This window comes from Neolamprologus brichardi, chromosome 15, assembly GCF_056152115.1.
Source record: "Neolamprologus brichardi isolate AB-2024 chromosome 15, ASM5615211v1, whole genome shotgun sequence".
NCBI lineage: Eukaryota > Metazoa > Chordata > Actinopteri > Cichliformes > Cichlidae > Neolamprologus > Neolamprologus brichardi.
This window is the reverse complement of record NC_142118.1, coordinates 19,607,894-19,625,929: the sequence shown is the minus strand read 5'-3', so window position 1 is coordinate 19,625,929 and position 18,036 is coordinate 19,607,894. Positions and strand designations below refer to the sequence as shown.

The window sequence follows — 18,036 nt, the reverse complement described above, 5'->3', positions numbered from 1 at the left end:
GATGTGGGTAATTAAATATTAGCTGTCCTTCCGCTATTTACCTTCTGAAAGTCATAGCACAGGGAGAGGTTCAGAGTTTACATGTAAATCCTTGAACGCAAACAACTGCAGACAAACCCTGCTGGAAGCATCTGCCACAAACTCTGCTGTAACATTCAGCAGACTCACACCTTGCAGGAACTTTGTGAGAGGACGTGTCTGTTAAAAGATGCAATAAAGGGCTAGAGAGGTACGTGCAGTCTCTTTATCATAAAACTGCTACGACTGTAGCAACTTAACAAAGCAGTATAGTTTTATGTAACATGGACAAATGCTGTGATAACATTGTCCAAGCAGCTGGTCTTTGGCATTGATTGCAGAATTAATTTCAATATTTCTGGATATCTGGTGCCAAACTACTATGTTTGTTTAACATTTAGCTAAACTGCCACAGCAAGGAGATGCTGGTGTCATGTTCACTCAGGTCACCATCCTAGTTTTAGGTTGGACAGGTTGGAGGGGGAGGCTGTTTTTCCACTGTGGGGTTTTTACCTTACAATATAAATAAATATAAATAAAATAATATGTAAATACATTTTAGCCACATGCTAAAAAAACAGTTCTTCCTGAGTATGAGATGATGAGATGAGATAGCCTTTATTTGTCAGTTGCAGGTCTTTTGCCCACAACCGAGATGACAGACCTTGCCGACCGTACATAAAATACACAAACATCACATTGGGGAGACAGGTCAGGCTAGGTAGCGAGGAAAAAAAAACATTGAAATGTGTAACACAAAAGGATAATACAGGAATGCACAGATATCAACACACCATAGCACAATAAACACAGACAAGCAACATGGGAAAGAAGTATATCCTCTGATTGGCTGTTCCTCACAAACAGAAGATTAGAACAGCAGGTAAATGGGGCATCTGTGCTCACAGCGTGCCAAATTACACAAAGACTGGACTAAAAATCAGGACCTGTCAATATATTCCATTTTCCTAAAATAAAAAAATGCATATGCAGGCCAATGATGCATAAGTGAGCATCACTGACCCCCTCTAAAAGTCCGCCGTTGATCTAATTCAGTGACATTTTGCAGGTTAACGGAGGCAGTTTTTGGCTGAAACAGTGACCTTTAGATCAATAGTTCAGTCACAGCAGAGATGGAGAAAGGTTTTCATCTTCTGCCCAAGGCTTCCTGCTGCAGCACATTTACAATGACTTACTTTTCGGCCAATATTAATCTGCCACCACTGTGAGATATTCAGTATTAGTTGGCTGGTTCTAATTATGATATAAAATAAGGATTAAATTTGTTTTTATGTTGGGAATGAACTAGACATCCCTTGTATTGAACTAGTCATAGCATTTTTTACTTTAGGGTCTGATCAGCTGTCCACTACCTCCAGTGTTATCACTAGCACAAACTGGGTATAATATCTACAGGGAACTGTAACACAGAGACAGCTGTTCACATTAAAAAACATTTTTCACTTATTTATTTTATCCACTACTGTAATTGTACTTTTTCTGATACATTTCTTCCAGAATCTACACTGCCCTTCAATAAATCCTGTTTTCACTTTCATATGAATTTAAGCAATAAATACATTGTAAGTGCTCCCTGAAATGCAGTAAATAGGATGTGAATAAAAGCACTTCTTGTGTATTCGCACTCAGGATGCAAACACTTAACTTAGTCCGTTAAAAGAAGGTTCAAAATAATTGATTTCATTTCCTCGTGAGCGTGCCTATTAAAGCAGGATGGATCTGTATTAGGATATACACACTTCAATACTTTTTATTATCTCAAGTCATACTAAATCGCGTATTGAACAATGGTATTTCATACTGCACATTTTCCTTATATCATGCAGTCCTTTGCAGTCATACTACCTGCTGATTTCTGACTTTCATTTCACGCTCTTTTCCTCAGCCTCAGAGTTCGTTTAATCAGTTAATGCCCCCGCTCTTTGTAAAGGTCACACTTGATATTGTTTAATATTTCTGTCTTTTCCTCGATCTACCGGCCCAAAGATGTCTTCTTGCCCGACTGTAATTTATTTTCTACTTCTCTACTTAACTTTCTTGTATTACCCCACTTCACTCTTACTCTTTCCTTTGCACTCATTTTTTGTGTGTGTATCTGAATCTAATTGTGCATACTTAGAGGCTTTCAGATGATCAAATCAAGTAAAATGCACCTGCAGTGCTGAGAAAACGTTTTTGCCACTTCTTGATGAGTTATGTATATTTGGAACACTTGCATGTTTTCCATCCATCCTTCTTCTTCCGCTTTATCCAGGGCCGGGTCGCGGGGGCAGCAGCCCAAGCAGAGAAGCCCAGACCTCCCTCTCCCCAGCCACCTCCTTCAGCTTATCCGGGGCCAGCTGAGAGATATAATCTCTCCAGCGTGTCCTGGGTCTGCCCCGGGGCCTCCTCCCAGTAGGACATGCCCGGAACACCTCGCCCAGGAGGCGCCCAGGAGGCATCCGTGAATCGCTACCTTATCGTGGTGGAGGGGTTTGCGTGTCCCAGGGATCCCAGGGGCTATGTTGTCTAAGGGATTTTGCCCCCTGGTAGGGTCTCCCATGGCAAATTGGTCCTGGGTGAGGGACCAGACAAAGAGCGATTCAGAAGACCCTTATGAGAAAAACATCGAGGGAACAGTTTACCCTGCCCGGGATAGGGTTACCAGGGTCCCGCCCTGGAGCCAGGCCTGGGAAGGGTGCCTGAGGGCGTGCGTCTGGTGGCCTTAGTCCATGGGGCCCAGCCAGGCCCATCGTGAAAAGGGGACATGGGCCCATCCTCCCGCAGGCCCACCACCCGCAGGAGGCGCCGTAGGGGTCGGGTTCATTGTGTGCCGGGCAGGAGGCCTTGGCGGACTGATCCCCGGCTATCAAGACTGGCACTTGCATGTTTTACATCATCAAATCAAATTTAGATCAAACAAGACCTCAGTAAATTTAAAATGCAGATTTTAAATGATGATTTTCATTAAGGAAAAAAAAGTTCTACCTAATAACTGGTTGTTCCACCACTGGCACAATTGGCACCAATGAGTCTTTAACATCACAGTGGGGGAATTTTGGCCCACTGTTTTTTGCAGAATTGTTTTCATTCAGCCACACTGGAGGGGTTTCAAGCATCTCAATTGATTTTAAGTCTGGACTTTTATGAGGCCACTCCAAATAATTAAAAAAAATCTTTTTTTTGAGTCATCCAGAGGTGGATCCAGATCTTTGTCCTTCTGCATAACCTGAGTATGCTTGAGCATCAGGCAATGAACTGATAGCCGGACTTTCTCCTTCAGGATTTTCTGATACAGCACAGGATTCACGGTTCCATCAATTACAACAAGTCGTCCAGATACTAACCACCTTACTACCACCACCCTGTTTAACTGTTGGTGTGATGATCGTTTTATGAAATGCTGTGTTAGTTTTATGCCAGATGTAATGGGACTCTTTTGGTTTTTGAAATTAAATTAATTACAGGAAATTATAAGTCATCATTTAATAACAGGGAGCAATTACTTTTTCAGATTGGGGCACGTAGGTTTGGATAACTTTTTCCACTTAATGAACGAAACTATCATTTAAAAATACAAGTGGCCATTAGTACTACCCCTCAGCCTCCTAATATGCTCCTGTGGTATAAATTTGATAATTCAAGGTGATTTTCAGAAAATGTGATGCTTGATCTTTCCTTTGAGTTCAAGGTAGATAAGATTTGTAATAGATGCACCTAAGCTATGAATTTAAAAACCCTACGTTGCCTCATTCTTAAGTTATTGTGTTCAGAATCATAGGTCCACGCCATCCACCCAGGAGGGTGATGATAACTCCCCGTCAAGCGTTTAAGGCAGAGAGGTAAAAACTATGTTTTGTATTACCTGAGTTATCTCTGTATAATATGATGATCTGAAACATGTCGAGATACCAAGAAGGTTGCAAACACCCTTTCAAATGAACAGAAATTTGATTTCGTTAGTTATTAGATTATGTGTTTTCTGTACAATAACAACACCCCAACAACGCCACTCCAGTGCATAGCCTTAACAGAGAAAACGGGCCTCTCTCTCCCCAGCTGCCTACTTCATCTTTTCCTTGGACAAAGTCAGCATTCCCGAGCCCCTTGAAAGATATCATCTCTCAAGTATGTCACAAGTCTGCTGCAGGGCCTCCTCCCACTAGGACGTGCCCAAAACCAGTAAGCGTCCAGCTCAGATCAGATAAACTACCTCCACAGCTCCTTTCGAGGTGGGGGACCAGCCGCTCCTCACCCTACCTCTAAGGGAGAGCACAGATGGTCTTTGGAGCAATCTCACTTCTGCTTGTGTCTGCAGTCTTATTCTTTCGGTCACGGCCCGCAGCTCGTGGCAATAGGTGATGGTATGAATACAGATCGACCAGTAAATTAACAGCTTCACGCCAACACTCAGGTCCTTTCACCATAACAGAGTGTTCCAGCGTTACTGTAGACATCTGCAGTAAATAAATGTAATACTTGCTTGTTGAAATACTTGGGCGGTCACAGACTTTGTTCTGATATTATAATTTAAAATGCTTTTCCTTTTTGGGCACACCTCTGTAAGGTACACAAAGTCACCTTAAAGTATAACAGATGCATTCAAGTAGGGACAGATATGGGATTTTAGTGTACTGCTATTTCTTAAGAGTGTAGGGGATAAACTAGAATAGAATTAGTATTAAGGATTATCATGAGTGACAGCAACTGGAAAGTGGTGACAATTCAAGCTTCCTACGCATGTGAACAATGAATTAAGACAATAAAGCACGCAAACCACCCGAAGACTCAGTGAAGGTGCAAAAGACCAAAACAGAAATATTGGCATACTGACGCATTTATATTATCCTGATGTTCCCCATCAACAGAGAGGGACAAATTTTAAGAAGCACATAAATAGAAGGCCAATAGGTGTCAAGTCTTGCATTAAATTTAGGAGAATTGATGTTAAAATACTGAAGCTGCATCTTTCTTCTCTTATCTTGACAATCATCACAACCTAAATCTGTCAGCGGCCTCTCTCTTGGCAGCTTTTTCTTTCTTTTTATACCTCCCCAGAAGTATGTTTTTTCTGGTTGATAACAGTATTTATTTAACACAGAGAATTCCTCCTTCAAAAAAATATCAAACAGAATTTCACATTCTGCACTACATTTTAAGGTGCTTCCAATGAGGAGGATGTTTAACCTCCTAGGACCTGGCATCCACATATGTGGACATCACATTTTGGGTTATTTCGACCAAAATACTCAATTTTGCTCTACAAGGGCCTGATATCCACTTACAAGGACATTATACTGCTACTGTTCTATCAATTTTTTAAACAAATATCCTCATATGTGGCTCTTATTTTTCTTAAAAACAAAAAGAAGGTAAAAAAAAAAAATCTGGTCTTTGTTTTTATATTCATCTCAATCAGCCCAAATATCAAAGAGAAATTAAAAATGCATGTCGTGGAAGAGTTTGGGTCTTAGGAGGTTAAATAAAAAATGACAAAAACAAAAAGGGGGGATTGTGTTACATGCTGTAATAGCAGCTCTGCTGTGATATTAATGATCAGACCTGATGCAAAGTACATCTTCTCATTTTCCCTCTGCTGTGCTGACAAACTATCTGCAGCAAATTCACTTAAATACTTTATAAACCGCAGACTAGGTGACATTCAGTCTTCAAAGACAAGATGAACGCACTGTAGGATTAAAAATAAATAAATAAATATAGACCAGCATATTTATACAGAGCACTTGTCGCTCTCCTCCTCTCACTCTCCTCTTCATTAGCTTCCATTCACCTTCCTTTGTCTCTATGCACTGAGCTCTTTATTCCCTGGAGAACATCTATTCATTTGGCGGTTGGGGTGAGTACACTGTGGTTAGTGAGCCGTCTGAATAAAGGAGGCTGGCTTTAATCCCCCTTTCACTGTGGAAACAGGCGGTTTGTCTGTGATAGTGTAATCACGGAACGAGCTCTCTGGATTACCAAATGAGCAGAAGAGGTTCGGCGGATCAGCAGACTAAAGCGCAGATGAGGCCGTGCTAGTTTGTCCTGGTTATACATAAGATCTCAGAAGCATGTTAGGCACTTGAAACTTTAGACCAGCTTCTGACAGATGCTTTATCCTCGTTGTTATGGCCTTTAGTTTAAGACTATTCAGGCAAAATCAATCTGCGATTCAGTGACAACTGACCTGGTTTACACTAAAATATCAGCAATTAATGGGATTTCTTGACTACTTCCTTTTTCCAAAATATTCATATATATGTAAAAGTATATATCTGTACTCTAAAAAGCCCCAAAGTCAATATTAGGTATGCCTAAAGCCCGAACTTACTTAGGCAAGTTTTTTGTTGTAATTTCTTTAAGCAGTCTTAAGGAATAGTTCTCCAGACGTCTTGTAGGACATTCAGAGTTTTTCTTTGGATGCTTGTTCTGTTCACTAATGGTGAGGTACAGGCTCTGAGGAGGTAGTTCAAGGCTGATAGTGTTTTCTATCCAGATATGCTTTTTGTTTGGGATCATTTTCATGCTGGTAGATGAAGCTGTTGCCCGTCAAATGCTTTCCAGGTTATATTGTGTGCTCGCTCAATCTAACTGTACTTTTCTGTGTTCATAATTCCATCAAATTGGACAAGCTCTCTAACGCAGTAGTACCAAACCATGACAGAGCATGACATGGCTTTACATGTTTACAGACACTCACTATTGTACTCTCCCCTGACCTTATCAGTAAGTACTGATGCAGATTTGAACCTAAAATTTCAAATTTGGATTCATTGCTCCATAATTATCCAATATATCCAATTATTTTCAGTCCAGTTCTTGAGTAATCTGGCAAAACTCACTTTTCCTCCTTTTCCTCTTCGTGAGAGTCACCTTTGTACTTAAACCATTTCTTAGAAAGCTTCAGTGAAATGAAGCTCAGCACTGAGCTGAGTTCCTGTCTCAGCTCAGACAGGAACTCAGCTCAGTGCTGGATTTTTTTCTATTGCTTTAGGTGTTTTCAGATACTGTTCATATGCTGTTGAAAGCTTTTCAGGCCTGCCACTATTTTTGTGCCCTTCCCTTGTAGTTATTTGTTACAAATACCCTTTGCGTAATAACTGCAGATGTGGAACTTATGAATGGAGGGAATTAATTATCGATTTAAGAAAGCGTGTGCATGAACTTTCAAGGCAAAACTCCACAAACAGAAACAGAGGTATAGATGAGATGTTACGATTAACGCAGCACTTTCACTTTGGCCTCAAAAGGAAGAATTCATCAGATGCTGTTGAATCCTGACAAAAACCCTAACAGAGTAATTTAGTAGCTGTGTGAAAAGTACATCAGTTCACACCTGAAAACAGTCAATTTAATTCTGAGAGGATTTTGAATAATCACTCTTCAAAGGTCTATGGACGTTAACAGAGACTTTAACACTGGGGGCTTTAACACTGGATTGAGCTGAGAAGCTGCAGAGCCCACCAAGACTAATGCTCTGTCACAGTCAACGGTGGAAGCAGCATGACCTGTGTGTGTGTGTTTACGTGCATTTGTGTGTGTGTGTTTAATCTTCTAAAAGCAGGAAATGAAAATAAGGAAATAAAAATACAGAAATTACCCATCTGTTCTCAATTTCATACTCTGTTAAAAGAAAAGATGAAGACGGAGGATGCTATTGTTGCGTTTCCATTTAAAATACATACACACATTCTTGTTTTTCTATCTTACCGAGGACATCTAATTGACATAATGCTTTCAATTCCAATTTTTGGTCCCCACAAAGATGTCTAAACCGGTACACACACACACACACACACACACCTGAGTGTTTCAGTCCATTTGAGCTCCAGCTCCAGCGCCATCTTGTCCATCTTATGTTTTTCTTCTTCTTTGGTGGTGATGAGTTTGGCTTCATGCTGACGTTTTTGGGTCTCCAGTTCTCCCTGAGAGAAGGACACACTGACTTCAGTCCACCATTGCAGTCTAAATCACACGTTACACTTAAACTCTGTGGTGTGCACATCACTTAAGATTCTCAACAAGTTTTGACCTGTCTAGCTGAAGTTTTGGTCTGACGTGCATGCTGTCTAAATGCCAGTCATGCACACATTCACAGCACCTGCAAGCTAAAGAGCCAGCTAACAAGGGAAGCAACAAAAAGGAAAAGTTGCTGAAGGCAGAATAATTTCAGCAGTGGTGTGAGACCCGTGTATTCACCATTAGACACTTTCTGTTTTCAAAGACTATGATTTTCATCATTACTATTTTGTCTTTTCTGTCTTTATGGAACTTTCTACACATCTATTGCGCTATCATGTTCAGGCCTGTTAAACAGCCTGTGCAAAATTCTGAAAAATGTTATAAAGTTACTTCTTTGCTTTTACATCAGCATACATTTGGTCTTATTGAATTTCTCTGCACTACCTGCTCGTTAAACCGGTTGTCGTGAGTTGACTGTGTGGTAACTTTTGTGTAGAACTGTGATGTTTGGTTTTTCTTAACAAACTAAGGTTTATGGGGACCAACCGTATCTGACAAGGCAGAACGGAATGTATGTTCTTAATTACAGGGTGTAAGTAAGCTACAGATTTTCAGGTGCCCCAGTGTGCACCTTAGTGAAACCAAAGTTGTGAAATTTATCTAAATTAACTTTAATCTCAATGATGGTGTCAGTCGTCAATCTGCATGCCCAAAAACAAGCTGAGTCAGATGTTTCCTGCACTGGATCCTACATACTCTATGTAAAGGATAATGTGAAGTCATAGGCTAAATGAAAATATGATTTATGCTTTGTAGATGTTAATTTTGTGAACTGCTCTCCTTCTTCTTATTCATCTATCAGGCTTTTCCACAACACAAGGAAGGCCAGTATGGGATGCCTTAAAAGTGACAATCAGTTATAGACAGCCTTTCACAAAGCATTGTGGGATACTAGGCCCAGTTTTCAATCAGGTTTTTCCTTTTTTAAGGAGAGAATCCAGCTTCGTAGGTGGCTTTTTTGCAGGACAAAAAAATAAAGCTATGTAGTGTGACACTGCTAACAGACAGCACAACATATTGGCTTCTGGCAATGTCAATCCTAACATCCTAACACAGCAGGGACACAGAAGCCATGCTAAAAATAGAAAAGGAGAAACTGCTACAACAAAATTTACAATTTTCTTTTTTTTAAACCAGGCCACTAATTTTTAAAAAGAGACATTGTTGCAGTGTTTCAAATACATTATTTTAGCACTTTGATGAGTACAAAGAAAGGAAAATGCTATCTGGTTACATAATGCTTAGGAGAAGGACAATCTTTATGGATAAATAGCAGCAGAGAAAACCATTGATCAACAACCACTGATCAGTGGTGATGAATACCATTCACAGAGAGTTGGGGAATGGCTGCAATCACAGCCTTTTAAGATGGCGAAAGATGTACCCTTAGGCCCCCTCCTCAAATCAGAGATGTTCTTTAACCTGCCTGTAGGTGTAAATAGGTGTGAGTTAGCTCTTCTGTGTTGTGCCATCCGCTTTGCCAGAGGTTATTTGGTTTCCCCGATGTATAAATCATGGAAATCGTAACAGCGTGCACTACATTACTCTGTTTGTGCTGGGGGACCCGATCCTCAGGATGGGCCAATTAGTGGTGCAGCGTGTTTGGGGGTTTGAAAGCCATACAGATGCAGTGTTGAGAGAAAACGCGTCAACTGTTCCGATACTCTTGACAAATAAGGGAACACTAAGGGTTTTCGCTTAGGCAGCAGTTGTTTATAAGGTTGGGGAAACCTGCAGTTGGTTGAGGCTGAAGAAGTCACTCGGATGAGTGATGAAACGTTTCTCCCACTGAAAACACTACGTCCAGATAAACAGAATCAAGCTTTTGGGATTTCCTCACCTGGATGTTTGAGCATGCATCAAGACGTTTGAGGTTAAGTATGCTGTTGTAAAGTTCAGTGCCCAGGCTGACGTGTGCTTTGTTTGCCTGACCTGCAGTGCAGTCAGCAGGTTGCTGGTCTCTCTCAGTCGGGCCCGGGTAGCATCCAGCTCCTCCAGCAGCTTGTCCTGCGCCTCCTTCAGTGTGGAGATCTGCCCCTCAGCTGTTTTAATATCATTCTCCCCCTGCTGTACTTCTTGCTGCAGCCGAGACACCTGCAGGGAGGACAGACAGACAGAGTGAGGCAGAGAGAATAGACTCTGTCCACACCCTCCTCTCTGTTACACTTCAGGCTGTAGCTCAGTGTGGCACCAACCTTGAAACTACATCAGCATTTTAGGCTCAGCGAGGTGGAATTTCCATCAAAAATACATTCAATGACTGTTTCCATTTCAGATTTTTAAATGAGCCAAGCCCATATACTTTTTTTTGCTAACATAGCAAAATAGTTTTGCAATGCATCACATATTAATTTCCCCAAATGTCTGAAGTAGTGGCTAAAAATGTTTGCATAAGGTACCCAAAAAAACAACAACAAACAGTAGCAGCAGATTTATACTGAGGAAACCTTGAAACTGAAAACCATTTACTGATTCAGTGTTTTAATTTGCAATCAATTTAATTCATTCATAATCATTTGAGCTAAACTCTCATCTTTATTCTTTCTTGTTCAGCTACTTGACTACACAAGTACTAAAGTCTTGTTGTTTTGCAGCAGAGCTGATCTGACCTGCTCAGGTGCAGTCAGGTTCAAAAATAATTAAAACTGAAGCTTTGGGTTTAAAGTTTTATAAAAAGAAATCTCGAACCCAGTTACCTCCTCTCCTGAGCTCAGTTTGAGTTTACGAACTCTATTTTTCCACACACTTAATTTTTCTGTCCTTTAAGAGCGACGGAAGCTGTGACTCTTAGAAGCAATCCTCAGCTCATTTTTCAGGGGCTAACATGACTGAAATGTGTTTTTACTTCAGCTTAAAAACAGCAAGTAGTTTTTAACACTCTGGGAACACATTTTTTGAAAAACTCAAGATTCAGATGTAGGTTTCTTAAACTTTCTGTGGTGACAAAACTGACCAGAAGTTAAAACAACTGTAACAGTGTGTGTGTGTGTGTATGTGTATATATATATATATATATATATATATATATATATATATATATATATGGGCACTAAACTGATTTAAAAGGTCAAGAATAAAATGTAAACCTTACAGTTTTTTCTTGTTTCCATTGAGATGCTTCTGATCTGTTTTCAAAGTGTTCCTTTAACTTTTTTGAGCAGCGTATTTACCACAATATTGTTTGCACACTTGAACAGAAGCTTTACAAAGTCAATGCGTCGTACCTCCTCAGTGGCCGCATTGAGTTTGGACGTCAGCTCCTCCCTCAGCTCATCCAGCTGCTGCCTGAGCAGCGTCTTCTGCTCCTCCAGTGACTGACGCTCCCTCTCAAACTGCTGCTCTAACTCCTGTGAAGAACGATCAATAACACAACACTGTCAAAAACAACAGGGAAACTTACGAAAGCCAAAGTGAGCTCAAGACCTTGGATGAAAAGTTTTTGCGCCTGAAGATTCCTTGAACCCTTATCTGTGTCCCTCAGATAAGTGACTCACATAAAAGGGAAACGGTACTCGAGTCGTGCATGATTTAGTTGAAGGTCGAAGTTAAATTTAATCAGTATTCACGGTATTTAGCGTCTGTAAAGATTTTGAGTCATACAGGTAATGCAATATCTGAGAGACGAGTCAGGGCAGAAATTATTCATAATTCAGATGAAATCTTGTTAAAAACGGTCACGATCAAACAGCAAGTCATTTTTCCACTAACCTACTGAGTACCAATTAATCTAAAATATAGCAAAAGCTGCAAAACCGAAGGCCAACATGAACAACCTTGGGCTCAATGAATAGGAGACACTTGAGAGGAATTTGAAATACAACAAAATCGGCATAACTGTGCCACCAGTCCATTATAAGAAATGAAAAACACCAGCAAATACTTACAATTTTACATCAAGCTAATAATAAAACAGCTTTATAATGAGCCAGGAAACACTGATGTTACTGCACATGTTCTACATACTCCCACCTAAAACTCAAAAAGTTTCAAACTGCATTGAAGCGCAGAAAGTTACTGCAATTATTTCAGTCATAATAGTCCTGAGTGGCCTCTTCAGTGAATGTACCAGGGTGGAAGAAGTTAGAGAAAACCTTTACTAAGGTTTTTGTTAGAATTTCCTAACTGAAAGTCAGTTTTGCAAACCACATCTAAAACAATCTAAAAGCCAAGGCAGTCGCTCTTTCATTTAAGAGTTTCACCAAAACTGTGCTATTATACCAACGTTTCACACCAAAGGTTTAGCAGACATAATCTTTAACATCAGACAAAGTGATGCTAATGGGAACATTACTGTGAGTTCATGTTTACTAAATTAATGTTAGCCTTGATGTAGAGATGCTGTAGACTCGACGTGCCATAGTTTGCCAGCAAGCTGATGTGGGAGGGAGAGAAAAAATGGAGTCTATACACAGATTATTAAAACAGCGCATACAGCGGTGTTGCACTACACCAGTACTGATAAAAAACGTAATACTTCAAAACAAACATCAATGTTGTGTTTTTAAATACATACATTTGTATTTTGAGTAAAACAAAAGGTGTGGCTAAAGCACATATTAGATAAAGTTTTGTTATGTGGACATTTCTTGTTCCCAGGTCTGATTGTGAGTTCTGAATGACTGCGGTTGAGTTTTTTGTTTGGTGCTACAGATTTTTTTTAAACTGATTTTTATGGTTTCTTGAGTATTTTGGAGTCTGTAGCACTTGTTATAATTTAGTTTTAGTTTTAGAGTTTAATTTGTTCCCTCAGTATTTCCTGTCTTATTCTCTTGTGTCAACCCACCTTTTATGTGTCTGCATTTCACCATTTAACAATTTTCCCTTCCAGTTTTATTTTGATAGTCTTTTGTCTCTAGTGTCTTGTGTTTAATTTGACTTCTCCTCCTGCCTCACTGCTTTTGATTATCTTCACCTGTGTTTTTTTAATCTATCTATCCATCTATCCATCTATCCATCCATACTATGTACTTTTTTATACTTTTCCCATCAGCTGAAATAAAGACTTGCTTTTGTTTGATTTAACCTGTCTCCACATATCTACGTTTGGATTCCCTTTGCCTGCAGTTCGTGACATGACATAAAGTTACATTTCTAAGAAACTACATGTCTACAGTGGAGTTTATATAGCAACACTGTAGTTGTGGATTTACTGCAGTGCTGTAAAAAGAAAACTCTGAGGCATTAATAAGGTGACTATAATTCATCTACAGGTGTATCTGTATATCTGAACCAAATTTCAGGTCACTGCATCAAACATATTTTGATACATTTTACTGGTGACTAGAAGGGTCCAGATCCAGATCCAGAACTTGCCTCCCTCTCTCTCCTTTGTTTGACATTACATTCACTGCATTCATCTGTACAAATTTCTAAATATACTTCAAACATTTTCATTGTCCTTGGCAGTCAGAAGAGAAAGCGCTCTTGCAATTGTCACCACTATAAAGCTTATTATGTCTGCTGATGAATGGGGAATGGTTTCTGTTATACTGAGTGATGATTGCTACTTTCCAAGGACAATTAGAGCTCAGGGAAATTGCTATAATGTCAAATAAAATTTTCATTACACAGGAGGATGGAGTTTGTAACGGCGTGCAAAAACACTGACAAGTGTGACACAGTCCCATAAAAATGAATGGGACTTTACAAAAATGTATTTGAATGGAAGAAAGAGTGAAAAATCACAGTAATTCATGTGTAATGCTTCATGACTTCTTACATTCCACTCTCTGCTTAGAGCATGGAAAGTTTCTCTGCTGTCATTCTGACAAATGTTACAATTGTTAGCTCACCTTGCATAGAAAGTGAATATTTAATAACACAAGAATGCATGTGTAAAAAAAAAAAACCCCTCTGTAAGGTGTAATATTTTACACCAGTTAAAACACCACACATTGCTCCACTACTGGCTTCCCACAGTTCAAAGGCTCAAATTAATCTGACAGATGCTGTGAATCCTGCAAAAAACTGAAAATATACCAAAAAGACTTCAAAACATAACCCTAAACTAGAGCTGCATCTTTCTATTTTCTGCCCGGAGCCTGCTTCTGCCCCAGACCCATGCAGAGAAAAATGAGGGCAAAAATCAGGACACAGAATAAGTCTGTAGCAGTATAAGAACTGTATTTATTTCATATGTAGTTTACTCTTTATTTATTTTTTATTATTATAGGACACAATATGCAACATGAACCAAGACATGCATTTATAGCCAAAGCTAGTCTGCAAGCCCCGTTCCTTGCACAGTAAATACAAACAGTAACAAACAGTGGCCAAAGAGTTACACAATTGTTTAGTAACAGTATACTGAGAAAATTATACTCTGCTGTTTAAACTGTGTAAACTGCTGTTTACACTTAGCTAGATTAATGCGATGGTGTTGTGTTTAGTATGTTGCTTTGTTTTGTTTTTTTTGCTTGTTTTCTATTCTTTTTCTCTCAACAGGTGATCCAGGAGATATTTTTTCCCCCTTTCTCACTGTCCCTCTCCCCTTCTGTTTTTCTTTTCCTTCCTCTTTCTTTCTCCCTTTCCTATCCCTCACTCATGTATGTCCCGTCTGTAACAACTGAAAATAAAATAAAATAAATAATAAAAACAAAGGTCGATCAAATGGACCAATACGGCAATGCCATGATGATCCATTTGGCAAAATAAATCCATTGGGTATCCTTGTTGGTCTTCAGACAACAATTCTGACGGCTAAAGAACCAAATGGGACAGGCAAAAAAAAAAGAAAAAGAAAAAAAAAGAAAAAAGAAAATTATACTCACAATAACGGGGAATAAGTGAGCATACATTCACTCAGTGCCAATAAATTATGGTTTCTCCTTTTTGTGCCATTAAAAGGAGACTTTACCAACTATTCAGCTGCAAACCATAAAACAAAAACATTAAACTGAATATGGCACAATGACTCATCAGCCATCACAGTAAGGTAAGTACGACAGTCTTTCTGGCAGTTCTTACAGATGGCTGAAGAGGCCACAGTCTGGGCATAAGATGTGGTACATTTGTGCTGTGCACCAGTGTTAGAAAGGGGAATTGTTGTGGTTGCTAGAAAGCATCTCACTATCACGGGGCATATGCAGGTTTCTACAATTTATGGGACTCTGGGGGCACACAATCGGTGAGAGGCTGCACTGCAGGGCCGACTGGGTCGACAAGCCGGCCTGGTCGAAATAAAGAAAGGGACATCTCGCCTTCCATCAAAGGCTGAAAACTTCCTGTATTTGCAGAAACAGCCGCCAATACAGGAGGAGGTAAAATTGTATTTAACCAGATGCGTTCTGACCCTGTTCGTGATCCAGCCTCAATTTGCTGAATTTACAGGAAACCTAAGAATTGGGGGGGCACTTTAGCTCTAACTTTAAAAATCCTTGGGGATTCTCACTATACTCAAGTAAGTATTAAGAAAAAACATTGAAGTATTTCAACACTTCAAAGAAAACAAAAACTAACTTCTAGATAAAAAAAACAAACATTTGTTTTAAAGTCCAACTTTTTTACTATTATTTAACCTTAAAAATGAGAGAATATTGTGTGAATTGGAGACTGTTTGGTGCTGAAACAGACAAAGTCAAATGGTGCAAAAAATAACAAAGAAATAAGAAATAATAAGAGAGAAAGAAATAATAAAGACATATCTATAGGCTCCATAGACTGTATATAAAAGATGGGCAGAGCTTCCAGATCTCATAAAAGAAGCAAAGACCTGCAACATCTTTAACTGTAAAAAGAAGCCAGACAATGCATGGCAAAATGAACTTACTTTTCACCACATTTAATATCTCAATAAACAGTTTATTGATATGTTTTTGGCCTCTAATTAATGACCAAGTCTTATTTTATAATAATAAAAATGTATCTTTTATTGATCCCATTTAACCCATTCACTCAGTGAAGCAGTGGGCAGCCCCCAATCTAACGCCTGGGGAGCAGTGTGTTATACAACATGATGCTCATTGTGTGACGGACAATAAAGAAGAATTTATTTTACACTGTGGCTTCCACCTTATTTAAACTAAGATGGACATAATTCTCGACTCGGGATGTTAAAACAGAACAGAACTAACTAAAGGGGTGATGTCACAGTGACTGTCCATCTTTTATAGAAAGTCAGTGATTATGACACAGAAGGATTAATGTCATGCCAGGTAGCTTCATTTAGAGCGTGAGACAAAGGCAGAATAGATCCATTTAAATTCAAAATGCAGCCTCCTCACAGACAACTGTCATTATAATTTAAAGTGATGAAAGAATGAAGATGATGAAAGAAAAGATGATTAACTAGAAGTGATGAAACTTGGATCAGACAAAAGAATTAGGTGATGAAGATTCATTACTTCTCATCTGTCTGTTCTGTCATTTTTGGAGAAAAAATGTAAAATTGTGAGTGAGCGAGATGCGAATGAATGCTGCTGGTCGCCCTCCTCCTCATCCTCCTCCCCATCACTCTTTAAATCTGAACAATCCTGCACACAGTGCTGACAGCATAATCATGAACAGGACTGAACAATGGCAAATTACTGTGCAGTTGAGAATGCAGTGGGAGGGAATAGGAAGCCGTGAAAATCCCACAGAGCCACGAAGGAGAAAGTCTTCGTATGGAATGCATATCTATAACTACAGAAATAATAACAGTCTTCTCTTAGCGCTGCTTTCCCATCTGATCAGGTCTACAGTGGAATATCATTTAAAACATCCTCATTATGCAACTTTGATGCAAGAGAATACTTGATCACTTGCTTTCACATGGCTGTGTGACTGGAATGAAGGACTCTTGAGATTAGGCATCATCACGAGGCTATTTCGGGCTGGTGGAACTGCATGCCACGGCTGCAGTCAAATCAGTGGTAGGCTGCGATTTGGAACAGCAAACCATAGGCTCATTAAATTGGTCCCAAGCCCAGTTTGTAATCCTAGGAGATAATTTCACTGTTTCATATCAGATACAAAGCTATTCTGTTGGTGCAGTATTCTTCGATACTAGGCACAAAAAAGGATGTCACCGATGATCATCCCCTGAAATTGATCCAATATCAACTTGTATTTATTTATGCTTCAGCAACTGTTTTCATTGCACCTTTTACAACAATGACCATGTATACCTCTATGCTGCACTCTAGCATGCTGGTTTCTAGCTAGATTCAAGTATGATTGTTGACCAGTTGGACTGGTCAGAGTGGTTCAGAAGCACTGGGAATTTTCCCAAAGAGTTTACAGAGTGATCAGAAAAAGAGGAAAAATCCAGTGAGTTCTCTGGGAGAAAATGCCTTGTTGATGCCACAGATCGGAAGAGGAAGTGGATCTGATTGGATGTCAAAATCAACCCAAATAACCACTTTTTACAACTGAGGAATGCAGAAGAATGAACAACACAAACAACAGCAGCAGAAGACAACACAAGGTGCCACTGCTGTCAGATAGAAACAGGAAACTGAGGTCACAGTTAACATGGGCTCATCAAAACTGGACAACAGAAACCTTCTGGTGAGCCTTGATGTCTTAATTGTGTCATTTGTACTTTGGCATGAACAGCATCAAAGCATGGATCCACCCTGCCTTGTGCCAGTGGTTCGGGCTGGTGCTCGAAGTCTATTAGTGGGTGGGATATTATCTTGAGACACTTTGGGCTCCTTAGCATCAGAAGAGCACTGTTTAAACAGCCTACCCAAGTATTGCTGCTAACCACGTACACCCCCGTATGACCACAGTGTATGCATCTTATGATGGCCACTTCAAGCAGGATAACACACCATGTCACAAAGTTTAGGTCATCACAAACTGGATTTTTGAATGTGACAATGAATTCACTGGATTTAAATGACCTCCAAACATAGAAATTTAACAGAGCTCCTTTTGGACCTGGTGGAAGACAAGACATCGTCCGTGTGCGGCTGACAAATCTGCAGGAAGTGTATGATGCTGTCACGTCAATATGGACCAAAAGATCTGAGGAATGTTTCCAGCACCTTGTTCATTCTATGCCCTGAAGAA

General features: G+C 39.6%; 1 protein-coding gene across 5 annotated transcripts in view; it reads right to left on the bottom strand.

Moving 5' to 3' along the window:
• Positions 1–18,036, bottom strand: part of fam184ab (family with sequence similarity 184 member Ab) — a 206,014-nt gene that overhangs the window by 70,402 nt on the left and 117,576 nt on the right. For all 5 annotated transcript variants that reach the window (XM_006805644.3, XM_006805647.3, XM_006805646.3 and 2 more), the window contains 3 exons: positions 11,265–11,387; positions 9,973–10,134; positions 7,822–7,943 (listed from right to left, as the gene is read on the bottom strand). In XM_006805644.3, coding sequence (XP_006805707.2) covers positions 7,822–7,943; positions 9,973–10,134; positions 11,265–11,387 — 407 coding nt within the window. The remainder of the gene's footprint in view (positions 1–7,821; positions 7,944–9,972; positions 10,135–11,264; positions 11,388–18,036) is intronic.